Source organism: Chiloscyllium plagiosum, chromosome 20, assembly GCF_004010195.1.
Source record: "Chiloscyllium plagiosum isolate BGI_BamShark_2017 chromosome 20, ASM401019v2, whole genome shotgun sequence".
NCBI lineage: Eukaryota > Metazoa > Chordata > Chondrichthyes > Orectolobiformes > Hemiscylliidae > Chiloscyllium > Chiloscyllium plagiosum.
This window is the reverse complement of record NC_057729.1, coordinates 36203534-36218169: the sequence shown is the minus strand read 5'-3', so window position 1 is coordinate 36218169 and position 14636 is coordinate 36203534. Positions and strand designations below refer to the sequence as shown.

Here is a 14636-nt window from a genome sequence, read left to right as displayed (position 1 = left end):
GATCATCTTAGATGGATCTGTATACCTCTTTAACACAGAAGGCAAGAGACTTTGTGGACAAATTAACTTAATCTGAATAATTTAGTATGTACAAATAGTAGTGTTGTTTGGGTATGCCTCTACTTTTCTTCCTTAAAAAAAAAAGGAAGCCCAATCGGGATTTTCTTTTCCTTTTTTTTGTTGGTAACAATCTGGTCTAAACTATGCTTGGGAGCGGTTGGGATGCATACTTTCAATTTCTACATTTATATCAAAGGATGGGTGGGGTACATTTTTTCCCTCCCAAAATTTCTTTGTTCAGACTGTGACTTCATGGTGCATTTTCTTTCTTTTCTGCTCGTGTTTGTGGTGCGACTCTAGATAGGAAGAGAGAAAACAGTTGGGATGGCTAGATGCCTACTTACAGGCAGTTTATGCCCAGTTCAGGTATTTAAATGTCCTGGCTGCAGTATGGGCAGCACGATGACAAGTTGGGTTTTGGGATGTGTAGATGCCCCTTTGGGCGATAGGGGGGGAAAGGGGGGGTGGGGGGAAAGAGAGTTCCCCTATTCAGGACCATTGACGCTTTATTTGTTGGTTTTTTTTGTGTACATAGCCTTTGATAGCTTTGCAGGTTTGTTAACTGTAGTGGTTTTAGTTTATGTCGATTTTATGTTCGAAGTATCGTGCAACACTAAGGCTGAGCGATTTGGAATTCAAGTTCACCTTCGCTGGAATCTAAATATTACTGCAGAAGGTTATGGCTAATGACTTGATTACATGGTATACCTAGAACATCGAGGGGAGTCACTCACCAATTAGGAGGAAAAAGGTACTTTTGAGTCTTAGAAAGGAGAAGGTGGCTATTGGTTTGTTACAGGAGACACACTTGGATGATAGGGAGCGTTTGAAATTACATCAGAATGGCTTTGATCAGGTTTACTTTTCATCTTTTAATACCAGAAGTAGTGGAGTGGCTATGTCGGTCAGGAGGAATCTCCCATTTAAGTTACTAGAGTGTGTTAAAGACACACATGGGAGGTTTCTAATCCTCAAAGCCCTGATAAATGGGGAAGAATATGGTGTTAAATGTTTACTGCCCTCCGCCACATCCCCCAAATTTCTGGTAGATGCGTTCTCCAAATTGATCAGTCTCGAGTCCCGGCATATCATTAGAGGGGGAGATTTTAACTGCCTTATGGATCCCATGGTAGACAGTTTGCCAAAAGTCCCCCCAATACCCTCTGTACAAACTAAACAATTAGTGGATCTGTGTGTGGTGTTAGGGTTGGAGGATGTCTGGAGGAGTCTCCACCCGACAGGCAGGGATTTTACAGTTTTTTTCCCAATCCACACTGACCCCCGGCCCACTCCCCCTACCCCCCCTTCTCCCCCTCCCCATGGCAACCCTGGACTTGGTGGCATCTTGTACGCTTGTGTAATATTACACAATCTCTGATCACGCTCCAGCGTACCTGTTAAGATTAAGGATGCTATAGTGGGCCTAAGGCACTCGTGAATGGATCCCTTTATCCTTAAGAAGTTTGTGGAGTACTTCTAAGGAATTCTAGACATTAATTCAGGTTCGGTTAGTAGCCCGTCTGTCCTTTGGGAAACTGCCAAAGCTTATGCCAGAGGATTAGTTATCCCGTACTATGCCACCAGGAAGCAGCAGAAGGGTGAGCAACGACATCTTCTTCAACACAGTTGAAGGCAGTCGAGAAGGCTTACTTTGACAGGCCCTCGTTTGCCAAGCCACAGAGGATTATGGCGCTGTGGACTGCACTGAATTCTGTGCTCACGAAGACAGCAAAGAAAGAGCTTACTTTCGCAAAACAAAGGTTGTAGGAGCATGGTGACAAACCTAGCTTATCTCGCCAGAAAAATACAGTGCCCCGCAAGCCATTACACCGATTAGGGAAGTGTCTGGAAACCTAACATCTGATTCCAAAAAGATTAATGCCAGCATTCCAGAGATTTTACTCTGAATTATACCAATCTCAGGGTTGTGAGGAGGGGCAGGCCAAGATGGAGCCCTTTTTCAAGGATTTGGGGCCCTGAGTGTGACCCCCAAACAAGAGTCCTTTCTCAATGCCCTTTTATCACAGCAAGAGGTGCAGGAGGCTGTGAAAAAGCTTCAGAGTGGAAAGGCGCCTGGTCCTGATGGGCTTCCCAACGAATTCTATAAGGAATTTATAAGCTTGTTGTCAGGCCTGATGCTCAACATGTTCGCCTCCCACCATCTCTAAGAGAGGCCAATATTTCAGTTATTCTTAAAAAAAGGGAACATCCTAGAGGACTGTGCTTCTTACAGGCCCATTTCATTCTTAAATGTGGACTTTAAAATCCTCTCTAAGACTCTTGCATTAAGGCTGGAAACTGTTCCCTTCTACTGTTCAAGAGGACCAGATGGGCTTCATAAAGGGCTGCATTTCCTCCAAAACTGCTACAAGGCTGCTTAATGTAATTCAAGCATGTCAACAACAGTCAATACAGGGACTGGTGATTTCTCCAGATGCAGGGAAGGCATTTGACTGAGTTGAGTGGCCGTACCTTTTCTATACTCTGGAGCGGTTTAGCTTGGGTGAAGCCTTTGTAAGATGGGTAAAGGTTCTCTATAGTGACCCTCTCACTATGGTCATCACCAATGGGGTACAATCAAGCAATTTTAGCACTTTTAGGGGCAGCCTACAGTGCTGATCCCTTCCGCCATTGCTTTTTACATTGGTGATTGAACTGTTGGCGGAGGCCATTCATAGGGATCCTAATATATTGGCTCCAGAAGTGGGGTCAAAATACCATATGTCACACTGTACATGGATGATGTCCTCATTTTTTGTCAAATCCAGCAGCTTCAGTGCCTCGCCTGATACAATGAATCAGCTTGTTTGGCACCTTTTTGGGTTCAAGATTAATTTTGCAAAATTAGAGGCTGTGTGTATGGGTGGTTTGACAAAGGTGCTAGATCTTGAAAGATCGGGGGGGGGGGGGGGGAGGAGGAGGAGAGGAGAGGAGGTATGTATTTGGGCATATTCATTACTCCAGTTCTTGATCAGTTGTTTAAAGCTAATTTTGTTCAATTATTCACAAAATCAAACAGGAACTTCAAAGATGGGAGGCACTTCTGGTCTCAGTCAGGTTGGATAGTTCTTATTAAGATGAATATTCTCCCCCGTTTGCTGTGCCCCATATGGATGGTCCCTCTGATTTTCGATAAGCAAACATTCAGGAGACTGAACGGCTGATTCAGCTCTTATTTGGTATCATAAGCGGCCCCTTATTAAAGTAGCTAAACTGAAATAGCCCCTCAGACTGGGGGTGAGGGATTGGCTCACCCGGACATTAAAAACTAAGCTCGCTTTTATCTTACATGAGCTTGTGGGGACCCTATTTCAATATGGTTAGATATCAAAATCTCTCAGGCAAACTGCCCCCTTACTAGTTTGCTGTTTTTGGACAAAATGAGGACAGTTAAGGAATATTGCCATAACCCAATATTTATCAATACTCCGAAAGCATGGAGCGCAATTCAGCAGAGGAAAGGCAATATTGGCAAAACAGCGTTTCTTACATCTATCGTGAGTATACCATATTTTCAACCAGGGATGATGGTTTCAAGATTCAAACATTGGGTGGCCAGGGATGTGTCTTGCATAGGTGATTTGTTGAGGGAGACACAATGATGTCTTTTGATCAGTCAGTGCAGAAATGCGAACTATCTAGCAGGGACCTCTTGTTTTTTTTTCCCCCAAGTTAAGGAGTTTATTCAAAGAAAGCCTACACTTCTGACAGATCCCTACAAATCTGACAGAGAGAGAAGGGTGCTCAATGCTAAGAGTGCACTTTCAGTCAGCACTTTATATCATCAATTGAGGACAGTCCCTCAAATGAGTTTGATCAACTTTGCAGGGTGTGGGAGAGAGCTAGGCATTGAGGTCTTCTCAGAGGCATGGGAAGATATTTAGGAAAATGCAAAGAGATATCAATTTGCAATAGGACCCATGCTTTACAGTTGAAAATCCACTAGGTTCTGGATCGTTTGTCAAAATTTCAACCAAGAGTATCTTCAATATGCCCCAAGTGTAAAGTTAGTATGGGCACTCATTCATAGTAGGTAAAAACAATAACTGCAGATGCTGGAAACCAGATTCTGGATCAGTGGTGCTGGAAGAGCACAGCAATTCAGGCAGCATCCAACGTGCAGCGAAATCGATGTTTCGGGCAAAAGCCCTTCATCAGGAATAAAGGCAGAGAGCCTGAAGTGTGGAGAGATAAGCTAGGGAAGATGAGGCGTTCTTCCTCCAGGTGTCTGGTGGTGAGGGAGCGGCGGTGAAGGAGGCCCAGGACCTCCATGTCCTCGGCAGAGTGGGAGGGGGAGTTGAAATGTTGGGCCACGGGGCGGTTTGGTTGATTGGTGCGGGTGTCTCGGAGATGTTCCCTAAAGCGCTCTGCTAGGAGGCGCCCAGTCTCTTCAATGTAGAGGAGACCGCATCGGGAGCAACGGATCCCTAAAGGAGCCTTCCACATCCAAAGTTTTACCTGCACATCCACCAATATCATTTACTGTATCCGTTGCTCCCCCTCCCACTCTGCCGAGGACATGGAGGTCCTGGGCCTCCTTCGCCGCTGCTCCCTCACCACCAGAGAATTTCTCTAAGACAAGGCAGCCCCATTTTGGACTACCTGGACACAGATTTGTCCGCCACACTAGTAAGGGCTTTTATATAGCCATACTGGTTGTGCTTTAGGAGTCCAATATCCAGAGAGGGGTAGTGTGAACGTACGAATGTGTGCAATGTAATGCTCTCGATATTCGAGAGTTAGTGTTTTGTTTTGCTGAGCTGTATTATCATTTATTAGTTTGCTGTTAGTTATTATTTAGTTAAGTAGTTAGTTGGGGTTTTTATGATTTATATTTTTAAAAATTTATACATTTGTACATGAGGGCGATGTGGGTTTTTAAAATTTTTTGGTGTTCTTTCTTTGTATTGTTTTGAATTGTATTGTTTTGTATTTGTCATAATATTTAAAAAATCTAATTTTTCAATAAAAGTTTTTTTTTAAATGAAGCAGAAATAGGGCAATGCCCAAATATTTCACACCAAAAAGGAACACCTTGTAGCTGATGGCCTAGTAAACTAATAGAATGACACAAGTGGCTTCTTCAGAAAATGCTTCAGTGTAGATCATCTTTAGACAACAAAGCGATCACACAGCTCAACATGCTTCGGACAGTTCTAAGCTATTTTATTTGTACCACTCCTTCGCATGATTTCCTCCTTTAAGTAATTATCTAATTCCCTTTTGAAAGTTATTATTGAATATGCTTTTGCCACCCTTACAGGCAATGCATTATTGGTAACTACTCCAAGTAATTTTTCCCTTTCAAATTTCCTTTTTTTTATTAAAAGAAACCAGTATTCCTATTTCCTCCACAGGTGACGAGCACTGAATAAAACAGGTCATTCCTTTTTACTAAAATAGTGACATATATGTTAAAAAAAATTAACCAATAGATTCCTCCTTATTTTATAAAAGAGATATAAACACCAAGATATAAGCATTTGAACACAGAATGTGCAGGTTCCAAGAGATTTGACATACTTGAGTCGCAAGATCAACACCTATGTAATTTAGTTTCAAACAGAGAGGAATTAAATCCAGGGAATAGGGGTCTCATCCACTGACCAAGGAGCTGGAGAAAAAACCCACACAACTACGTCACACATTATATCTTGCCTATTTAGCAGGTGCACATCTACTGACTATGTTGGGAGTCCTCAATAACATTGTTACCCAACTGGACCTGCGGCAGAGGTTGATCGTGGGAACGCCAAAAAGAGAGAAAAGCATACTTACTTCACCAATCTACTTGCAGCAGATATATCTGTCTATGACAGTAACAGTAGGAGTGATCAGCACAGTGTTTGTGGACACAAATTCCAGTTTTCACATTGAAAATACTCTCCCTCATGTCACGTAGTACTAGATTAGGGGGAAAGGGGTGGTGGCTCTGTTACTTTCCCCTTTTTGATGCAGGCCCCTTTGTTCAAGGATGTATTTTTGAACGAGGGGTGACACAATCCAGACTCTCAAGCCCCAACAAACGTTAGGTTTATGGCTTCTCAAAGGGCAAACCCTCCCCGCCTGCCACTGATTGAATGCCAGTGGTGAAGGGATGAAGGTCCTTATGTAGGTCTAAACTGTGCACACCACAGCCTTAATTAGCAAACGATAAGAAAACCATTGATAAGCATTCCCATTCAAACATATTGGGGTCCCCACCTGCAAACATCCTCCCAAAGAGAAGTCCCACCTTCTAAACTTGCTGCGGGATGCAGGGATCAAGTTCATGTCACCCACTGTGCATTGCATTGCTTGAAGCCTTTGGTATTTGACATTAAAAGACGTAGGGGTGCTGTGACAAACTGTGACAATACAGAAATACTATATGTGCTAAAGCAACCAGAGAGCGAGAAGGTTTATAGAATATATGATAATCTGCTTTCCCCTTAAAGTTGATTAAGCAACAGACAGCAGAAGCTAGTCAGAGACAAATAGTTACACACAGTAAGCATTACTTGAAGTTCTCACTCCTGAGGAGTTAATGTAAATAAGATACCTTAGAATTGACCAGGACAGGTGATTAAAATCTGCTTCCATATAATGACTAGATTCTATCTTAACAGCAGATCCCAATATATTGTTGCATGGAAAGACAGCTTACATTTTCACCTACTTATAAACGGAATACAAACCTCGGCTAGAAAACCAAAATATGTGCTTACTTTATCTACCTCGAACCTTTGTCACAATTAAATCTGAATGTACGACTTCTGTCAACCAAATCAAAACTATAATTTGGAATACGTTCACAAAGTACTTCCATACTATTTCATTAAAAATACTGAATATATGAATTAATACAAACCTGTGGTTCCTGTACTGAGTGTTTTCTTGGGTTTACTAAAACCTTGATCACCATGATTGGGTGGTGGACCTGCTTCCTGACCTTGCCGGGCAAGTATGGGATCATAATCTTTACCATCGTAGTTTGCATCAAAGAATTTCTTGAACCACTGAACAAACTCAAAATTGTCTTGAAATTTCCCTTTTACTAGTTTATCAACAGGGATAATCTGAAAAATAAGAAAGGTGACATCCAATTTGACTTTTTGAAAAACTAACCTAGCCTTTTTTTAAAAATAGGTAGAATGGATCAGATAAACGGTTCAGGGTCAGCACGATTGAACAAAATGCACTGAATTCCTTGTTTTTGAAGTAAACAGTATAAAATTAATATATTTCCATTTTTAAGACAAAGTAAGTAAACAACTGTATTTGTATAAACATACTGAACACTAAACTATCCAGAGAAAGGTATTAAAAGGGTGTTCAAAAGCAGTGAGTCAGAGATGTAGAGCATGGAAACAGACCCTTCGGTCCAACCCGTTCATGCCGACCAGATATCCCAACCCAATCTAGTCCCACCTGCCAGCACCCGGCCCATATCCCTCCAAACCCTTCCTATTCATATACCCATCCAAATGCTTCTTAAATGTTGCAATTGTACCGGCCTCCACCACTTCCTCTGGCTGCTCATTCCATACACGTATCTCCCTCTGTGTGGAACAGTTGCCCCATAGGTCTCTTTTATACCTTTCCCCTCTCACCCTAAACCTATGCCCTCTAGTTCTGGACTCCCCCATCCCAGGGAAAAGACTTGTCTATTTATCCTATCCATGCCCCTCAATTTTGTAAACTTCTATAACGTCACCCCTCAGCCTCTGACGCTCCAGGGAAAACAGCCCCAATCCTGTCAGCCTCTCCCTATAGCTCAAATCCTCCAACCCTGGCAACATCCTTGTAAATCTTTTCTGAACCCTTTCAAGTTTCACAACATCTTTCCGATAGTAAGGAGACCTGAATTGCACACAATATCCCAACAGTGGTCTAACCAATGTCCTGCACAGCCGCTACATGACCTCCCAATTCCTGTACTCAATATACTTTGAGGAGGATCATAAAGAAATTGGGAGAGGCAGCAAAAAGCACAACTACCACTGATGGCAGTAAGCAAGGGATCAGTGGATCATTGGCCAACGAGACCGTGAACCAGAGAATCTAGAAAGGAATTTAAAGAGGTAGAATTAGTTGCCTACTTTCACAGGACAAACCAAGGGGTTAAATTGAAAAACACCATAATTCTAAATTGGTGGACTGGAAGCTAATGTCAGACACCAAGAAGAGAAGGGATAGTGAGCAGGGCTTGATGTAGGAAAGTATATTTGCAGAGTTTTGGTTGAATGGAAGCACAAGAGACAAATATGAAGGTGCAAACTACAAGAATAAGCATTTCAGCATGGGACAGGTTATAGCATTTGTTGAGACGGATAGCAGAAATGGAAGTAGGCAGTGTCATGATTGCACTTAGGTCAGGGCATTGGAAGTTCATCTCAGAGTCATATCGTAAACAGAGGTGGCAAGTAATTTAGGTTAACCCAAGGCCATGGCTGGGATTGGTACTTAAATCTACAAAGCTCAAGAAAGATTAAAGTTTATTGATTTTGCCCATTGCTAGCTGGATGAAATCACAGTTAATCGAAGACTTGATATCTTACATGCAGTCTGGCAGGGCAGATACAGGTTGAGGGTTTGCGAGGGGACAAAGTTGAGAAACAGATGAAAAAACCCACAAAATTACATTTGAATGCTGCTTTGCAGTTTGTAAGGAATGTAACCATGATCAATTATTTTTGAAACATTAATTTTCAAATAAGTCTGTTCAAGGAAGATATTTATGAACCATTGTTAATTGTTGTGGCAAATATTATTTCCATGTATCTGTCAGAGCAGAGATCATAGAAATAAAAATAGGTTATTTCATACTGGCAATACAACAAACTGCAAGATAACCAAACAACTGGAGTGCAAGGAAATTGTAATGTAAAACTTACTTTGTCGACACCCATTCTCTTGAAGGCTGCTTGTAAAAGTTTAAAGTTGTGAATATATTCATGTTCCAGTTTAGCTTGAAATTTCACTTTTTTAAGTCCAACGCAACCAGGGAAAAGCATGTCCATAAACTGACAATATGCAGTACCTTCAAAACAAACATTTGACAGATTTAGTTTAAAATTAATGTTGTGGTATAGCTCCAGCACATCCGATTGTTTAATTGTGTTCCTTGAAAAACAATTAACTTTCACAGACAACTATCATTGGTCAGATACCAGGGCAATGGAAAAGGGAAAATAAGTCATTGAAAACCAGTAGGGGGGAGAAAACTTGATCCTTTAATCATCACTCTTCAGTTTTACACGCTCTGATATACACACATTTTTGTTTAGAGTGGCTGGATGATGAGCAATCTCAAAGTGAAATATTTCCCCACTCCCCCATCAATTAACTGAATTAAAGATCCTAAATGTGAGAAAGAATCCAATATGTACAGTTTACAATAGTGTTCACTTTGAATTGCGTTTCTTGTTCAAAAACTATGCTTTAAATACCTTGAAACAATTCAGCAGAAAAATAAGCACAACTTAAATGATCAGAACTTATGCCAGTGTCATCTTTAGAGGGCCAAGATATTTCTTCACCCACAAGGCAATCTCCACTGCCTTTCCTCAAATATCAGTAGGCCCTGATGATTTTTAACTATGAAACTGGAGCTATTTGCAAGCGCTGACTTCAGAGAGACAGGCAGAGGATGACAGCCCATAAGCCAAGAGGGCAAGTCATGTCTCTGCCTGTCTGTGCTCATGGCCAGTTCAGTAAATTGCCAATACGACAGGGTGCATTGACACTGTCGGGCAAGTTGAGTTACAGACATGATCAGTGGGGTCAGAGTCACCGAGCGAGCAGTGGGTGTGATAGACAGTGACAAGGACCAGGTTGCAACTGACCTGTTTTCCCTTTCCTCCTTGTCCCTGCCGATAAAAACATACACACAAAGCAGGCTGGGAATGAAGGGAAACCAGGCGGAAAAGACAACTCACTTTCAAGTTCCACTTTTAGGTGAATTTCACTGAGGCTAGCATGATGTATGCCACAATAGTGCTGAACCAATACAAGTCTTAGTTAAGCTCGATTCCTTCACTCAGACTGGTTCCCACACCCTTCCCTAGTGATCAGGACTTGGAGCCTAGACATTTTCTCTCTCGCTCTACTTCTTCGCCAAAAAGGCGAAAAGAAAAAAATACTTTTATTTTAAAGTTAGCTCTGCTGCTTGGCATTTAACTGTCATTTTTATTAGATACTCATTTAAATGAGAACTTATTGCTTTGGAACGGTTTATTCTCCCTTTCCCTGATCTTGACAATTATTTCTAGGATATTATTTGTGTCTTCCACAGTGAAGACAGATTCAAAATTTAATTAAATTCACCAGCAATTCTATTTTTCATTATTAATATCCTCAAACACACTCTCTAGAGGATCAACAATCATGTGTTTTTTTTTCATTTTTAAAAGGCTGTAAAAGCTCATACTGGTTCCATATTTATAATTAATTCTCATGCTAAATTTTCCTTTTTTGGTACACTTTACATTTTGCCCATTCTTCTAACTTGGTACTACTCTTAGCAGAACTATTTTTTCTTGCAATTTGTTATTTTTAACCTCCTTAATAACCATGAATGTGTTGCTTCCCTGGAGTCTTTCTCACTAGAATGTATCTTAATGAAGTGATATGAAAATTTCTTTAAATGTCTGCCACCGTGTATCTTGACTGACTTATTCTTTAACGTAATTCCTCAATTTACTTCACCTAGCTCAGCCTTCACACACTAAGAACTGCTCTTGTTTAAGTTTAAAACACTCATCTTACTTTCTACACTTCTGCTGCTCAAACTGAATGCACATGTCAATCATTTTAGGATCATCTTTACTAGGAGGTACTCAATTAATTGCACCTTACCAGATCTTGAATACCTGCTTCTGGTTGACTCTTGAGAATTTTAAAATTCAAGTTTATATTTTCTCTCAACTTTTCCTTTGCTGTCACTGCCCACACTCCATTATCATTATCATCTCCTATCCATTGAAAATTCAATTCCATGCTGTAGCATTAGTCTTTGTAGACCAGATCACTAAATGGATATTTGCCTAGCACTCTAAGCCATTTATCAGATTGTGGGAGAAAACGCTTTCCCTCTTCCAATCTAGTTACCTGATCATCAACATGGTTAGTCAACACAAGTCAGATTAAATCTGGAACTTAACCCATTTTTAGGGCCATAAAACTTTTAAGATATCAGAGCAGAACTAGGCCATTTAGCCCATTGAGTCTGCTCCACCATTTGATCATGGTTAATAAATTTTTCAACTCCTGCCTTCTCCCCATAACCTTTGATCCGCTTACAAATTAAGAATTTCTTTCTTAAAACATCAGCAGCGACTTGGCCTGCGCAGTCTTCTGCAGCAAGGAATTCCACAGACTCAAAACCTTCTGCTTGAAGGAATTTCTCATCTCAGTTCTAAAACATCATCCCTTCACTTTGAGGTTTTGCCCTTGGGTCCTAGTCTTTCCCACAAACCAAACTGGCGGCACGGTGGCACAGTGGTTAGCACTGTTTCCTAACAGCTCCGGAGACCCGGGTTCAATTCCCGCCTCTGGCGAATGACTGTGTGGAGTTTGCACGTTCTCCCCGTGTCTGCGTGGGTTTCCTCCGGGTGCTCCGGTTTCCTCCCACAGTCCAAAGACGTGCAGGTCAGGTGAATTGGCCATGCTAAATTGCCCGTAGTGTTAGGTAAGGGGTAAATGTAGGGGTATGGGTGGGTTGTGCTTCGGCGGGTCGGTGTGGAGTTGTTGGGCCAAAGGGCCTGTTTCCACACTGTAATGTAATGTAAACTACCTTCTCCATGTTCACTCTATCCAGGCCTCTCAGTAATCTGTAAGTTTAACCCCTCTCATCCTTTCCAAACTCCATTAAGTACAGACCTAAAGTCCTCAACCACTCATGAGTCATATTGCACAGAAACAGACCCTTCAGTCCAACTCATCCATGTCAACCAGACATTCCAATCTGACCTAGCTCCAGTTGCCAGCGTTTGGCCTGTATCCCTCTTTACCCTTCCTATTCATGGCCATCCAGATGCCTTTCAAACGTTGTCAATGTACTCCTCTCCAAGACTTACTCTGGCAGCTCATTCCATCACGCACTACCATCTGCATGAAAAAATTACCCTTCAGGTCCATTTTAAAACTTCCCCCCTCACCTTAAACCTATGCCTCCAGTTTTGGAGGCACACACCCTAGGAAAAAAAACTTGCTTATTCACCCTATCCATGCCCTCATGATTTTATAAACTTCTGTAGGTCATCCCCCAGCCTCCAACAAACCATGGAAAAAAGCTCCAGACTACTCAGCTTCTCCCTATAACACAAAGCCTCCATTTCCAACAGCATTGCAAGTTTAACAACATTCTTTCTATAGAAAGTCGACCAAAGGTATATACAATATTTTAACAGTGGCCTCACCCATGTCCTGCTCAGCCACAATGAGTATAGGACTTTAGGATCTCACAATGTTTTGAGCAATGAAGGCAAGCATGCTAAATGCCTTCTTCACCACCCAGTCTACTTGTGAATCCACTTTCAAGGAACTATGCGCCTGCACCAATATGTCTCTTTGTTCGGCAATACTCCCCAAGACCCTACCATTGACTGTATAAGTCTTGCCTGGTTTGCCTCACCAAAACGCAGCACCTCACATTTATCTAAATTAAACACCATCTGTCATGTCTCAGCCCATTGGTCCATCTGATCATAGTCCCATTGCACTCTGCAATAATCTTCCTCACTGACCACCACACCATCTCCAAACTTACTAACCATGCTTCCTATATTCATATCCAAATCATTTAAATATATAACAAAAAGCAGTGCACTCAGCACCAATCCTTAGGGCACATCGCTGGTCACAGTCCTCCAGTCCAAAAACCAACCCTCCATCATCATCCTGTCTCCTACCTTCAAGCCAATTTTGTATCCATTTGGTTCGCTCCACTTGGATCCAATGTGATCTAACCTTGCTAATCAGTCTACCATGCAGAACCTTTTCAAACACTTTGCTGAAGTCCATATCAGCAATGTCTACTGCCCTGCCTTCAACGTTCTTTATCATCTCTTCAAAAAAATTCAAATCAAATTAGAGACATATGATTTACCATGCAGAAAGCCATGTTGACTATCTCTAATCAGTCCTTGCCTTTCCAAATGCATGTACATCCTGTTTCTCAGAATTCTCTCCAATAACTTACCCACCACTGAAGAAAGACTCACCGGTGTATTGTTCCCTGGTTTTTCCTTACAGCCTTTCTTAAATAATGGCACCACATTAGCCAGCCTCCAATCTTCTGGCACCTCACCCATGAGTGTCAATGATACAAATATCTCAACAAAGAGCCCAGCAATTTCTTCCCTGGCTTCCCACAAAGTTCTGGGGAAATAAAACTGATCAGCTTCCTGGGATATATTTACCTTGATGCATTTTAAAGACTTCCAGCACTTCCTCTTCTGTAATAAGAACTCTTTTCAAGACCACAATTTATCCAAGCTCCCTAGCTTCTATATCCTTCTCAACAGTACATATTAACGTGAAATATTCATTTAGTATCTTACTCATCTCCTGTAGTTACACACGTAATGGCCATGCTGAGCGTCAAGGTGCCCTAATCTCTGCCTAGTTACACTTGTGCCGTTAATGTACTTATAGAATCTCTTCAGATTCTCCTTAACTATTTGCCAAAGCTATCTCACATCCTATTTTTGCCCTCTTGACTTCTCTAAGTATATTTCTACTGCCTTTATACTCCTCTACGGATTCACTCAATCCCAGGTAAGGGTATTTTGGTCACTTGCCCTAAAGTGACAGCAAACTTTTATCTACCCATCTCCATAATCATTCCTCAAACATTCCAGAAGATTCCCCCAGCCGCTGGAACTACTCAGACACCATTAGCCATGCGGCTGATGCAGCTGCCACCCCCACGCTGATTGATGATGTCACTTCCGCCCCATCATGGCCACGCCCACAGCCACTTCCGCCCCTCACAATTCCTCATGCATCACACGTGACATCACTCCCGCCCCTCACATCATCGCTGATGTCACATGCTCAGTGTCTTCCGCCACCCCTACTGCCGTGTCTGCCACCACTTCCGCCCCCACCTGCATTCTGCTGACACACACCCCACAGATCCCACTGTCACCATTCCCAGCCCCCAGAACCCTAAGGGGAACACCAACCCTGCTCATGACTCCACACCCATTCCCCCCACCATCACACCCACTCCAGTTACCGGCTCCACCTCCACTCCCAGCTCGAGCGAGTTTTCACCATCCCTGCAGACCTGCCCCTCACTGAGGACGAACGATCAGTCCTCAGCAAAGGACTCACCTTCATGTCCCTCCGTCCACCCATCAATTAATTTAATACACACCATGACGTCGAACACTTCTTCCACCACCTCCGAGCTTACTTTCACAATCAGGACTCCCGCCCACCTTCCGAGGACCCCTTCGCCCACCTCCAACACACTGCATCCACCTGGTCACCCCGCACTGGCCTATTACATGCCCTCGACCTCTTCATTTCCAACTGCTGCCGGGACATTAACCGCCTCAACCTGTCTACCCCCCTCCCCCACTCCA

The 14636-nt window shown here is 42.4% G+C and overlaps 1 protein-coding gene across 5 annotated transcripts in view; it reads right to left on the bottom strand.

Moving 5' to 3' along the window:
- Positions 1 to 14636, bottom strand: part of LOC122560173 (microtubule-associated protein RP/EB family member 1-like) — a 79442-nt gene that overhangs the window by 32642 nt on the left and 32164 nt on the right. For all 5 annotated transcript variants that reach the window (XM_043710543.1, XM_043710547.1, XM_043710546.1 and 2 more), the window contains exons 3-4: positions 8937 to 9082; positions 6911 to 7118 (exon numbers count right to left, since the gene is read on the bottom strand). In XM_043710543.1, the coding sequence (XP_043566478.1) occupies positions 6911 to 7118; positions 8937 to 9082 (354 nt within the window). The remainder of the gene's footprint in view (positions 1 to 6910; positions 7119 to 8936; positions 9083 to 14636) is intronic.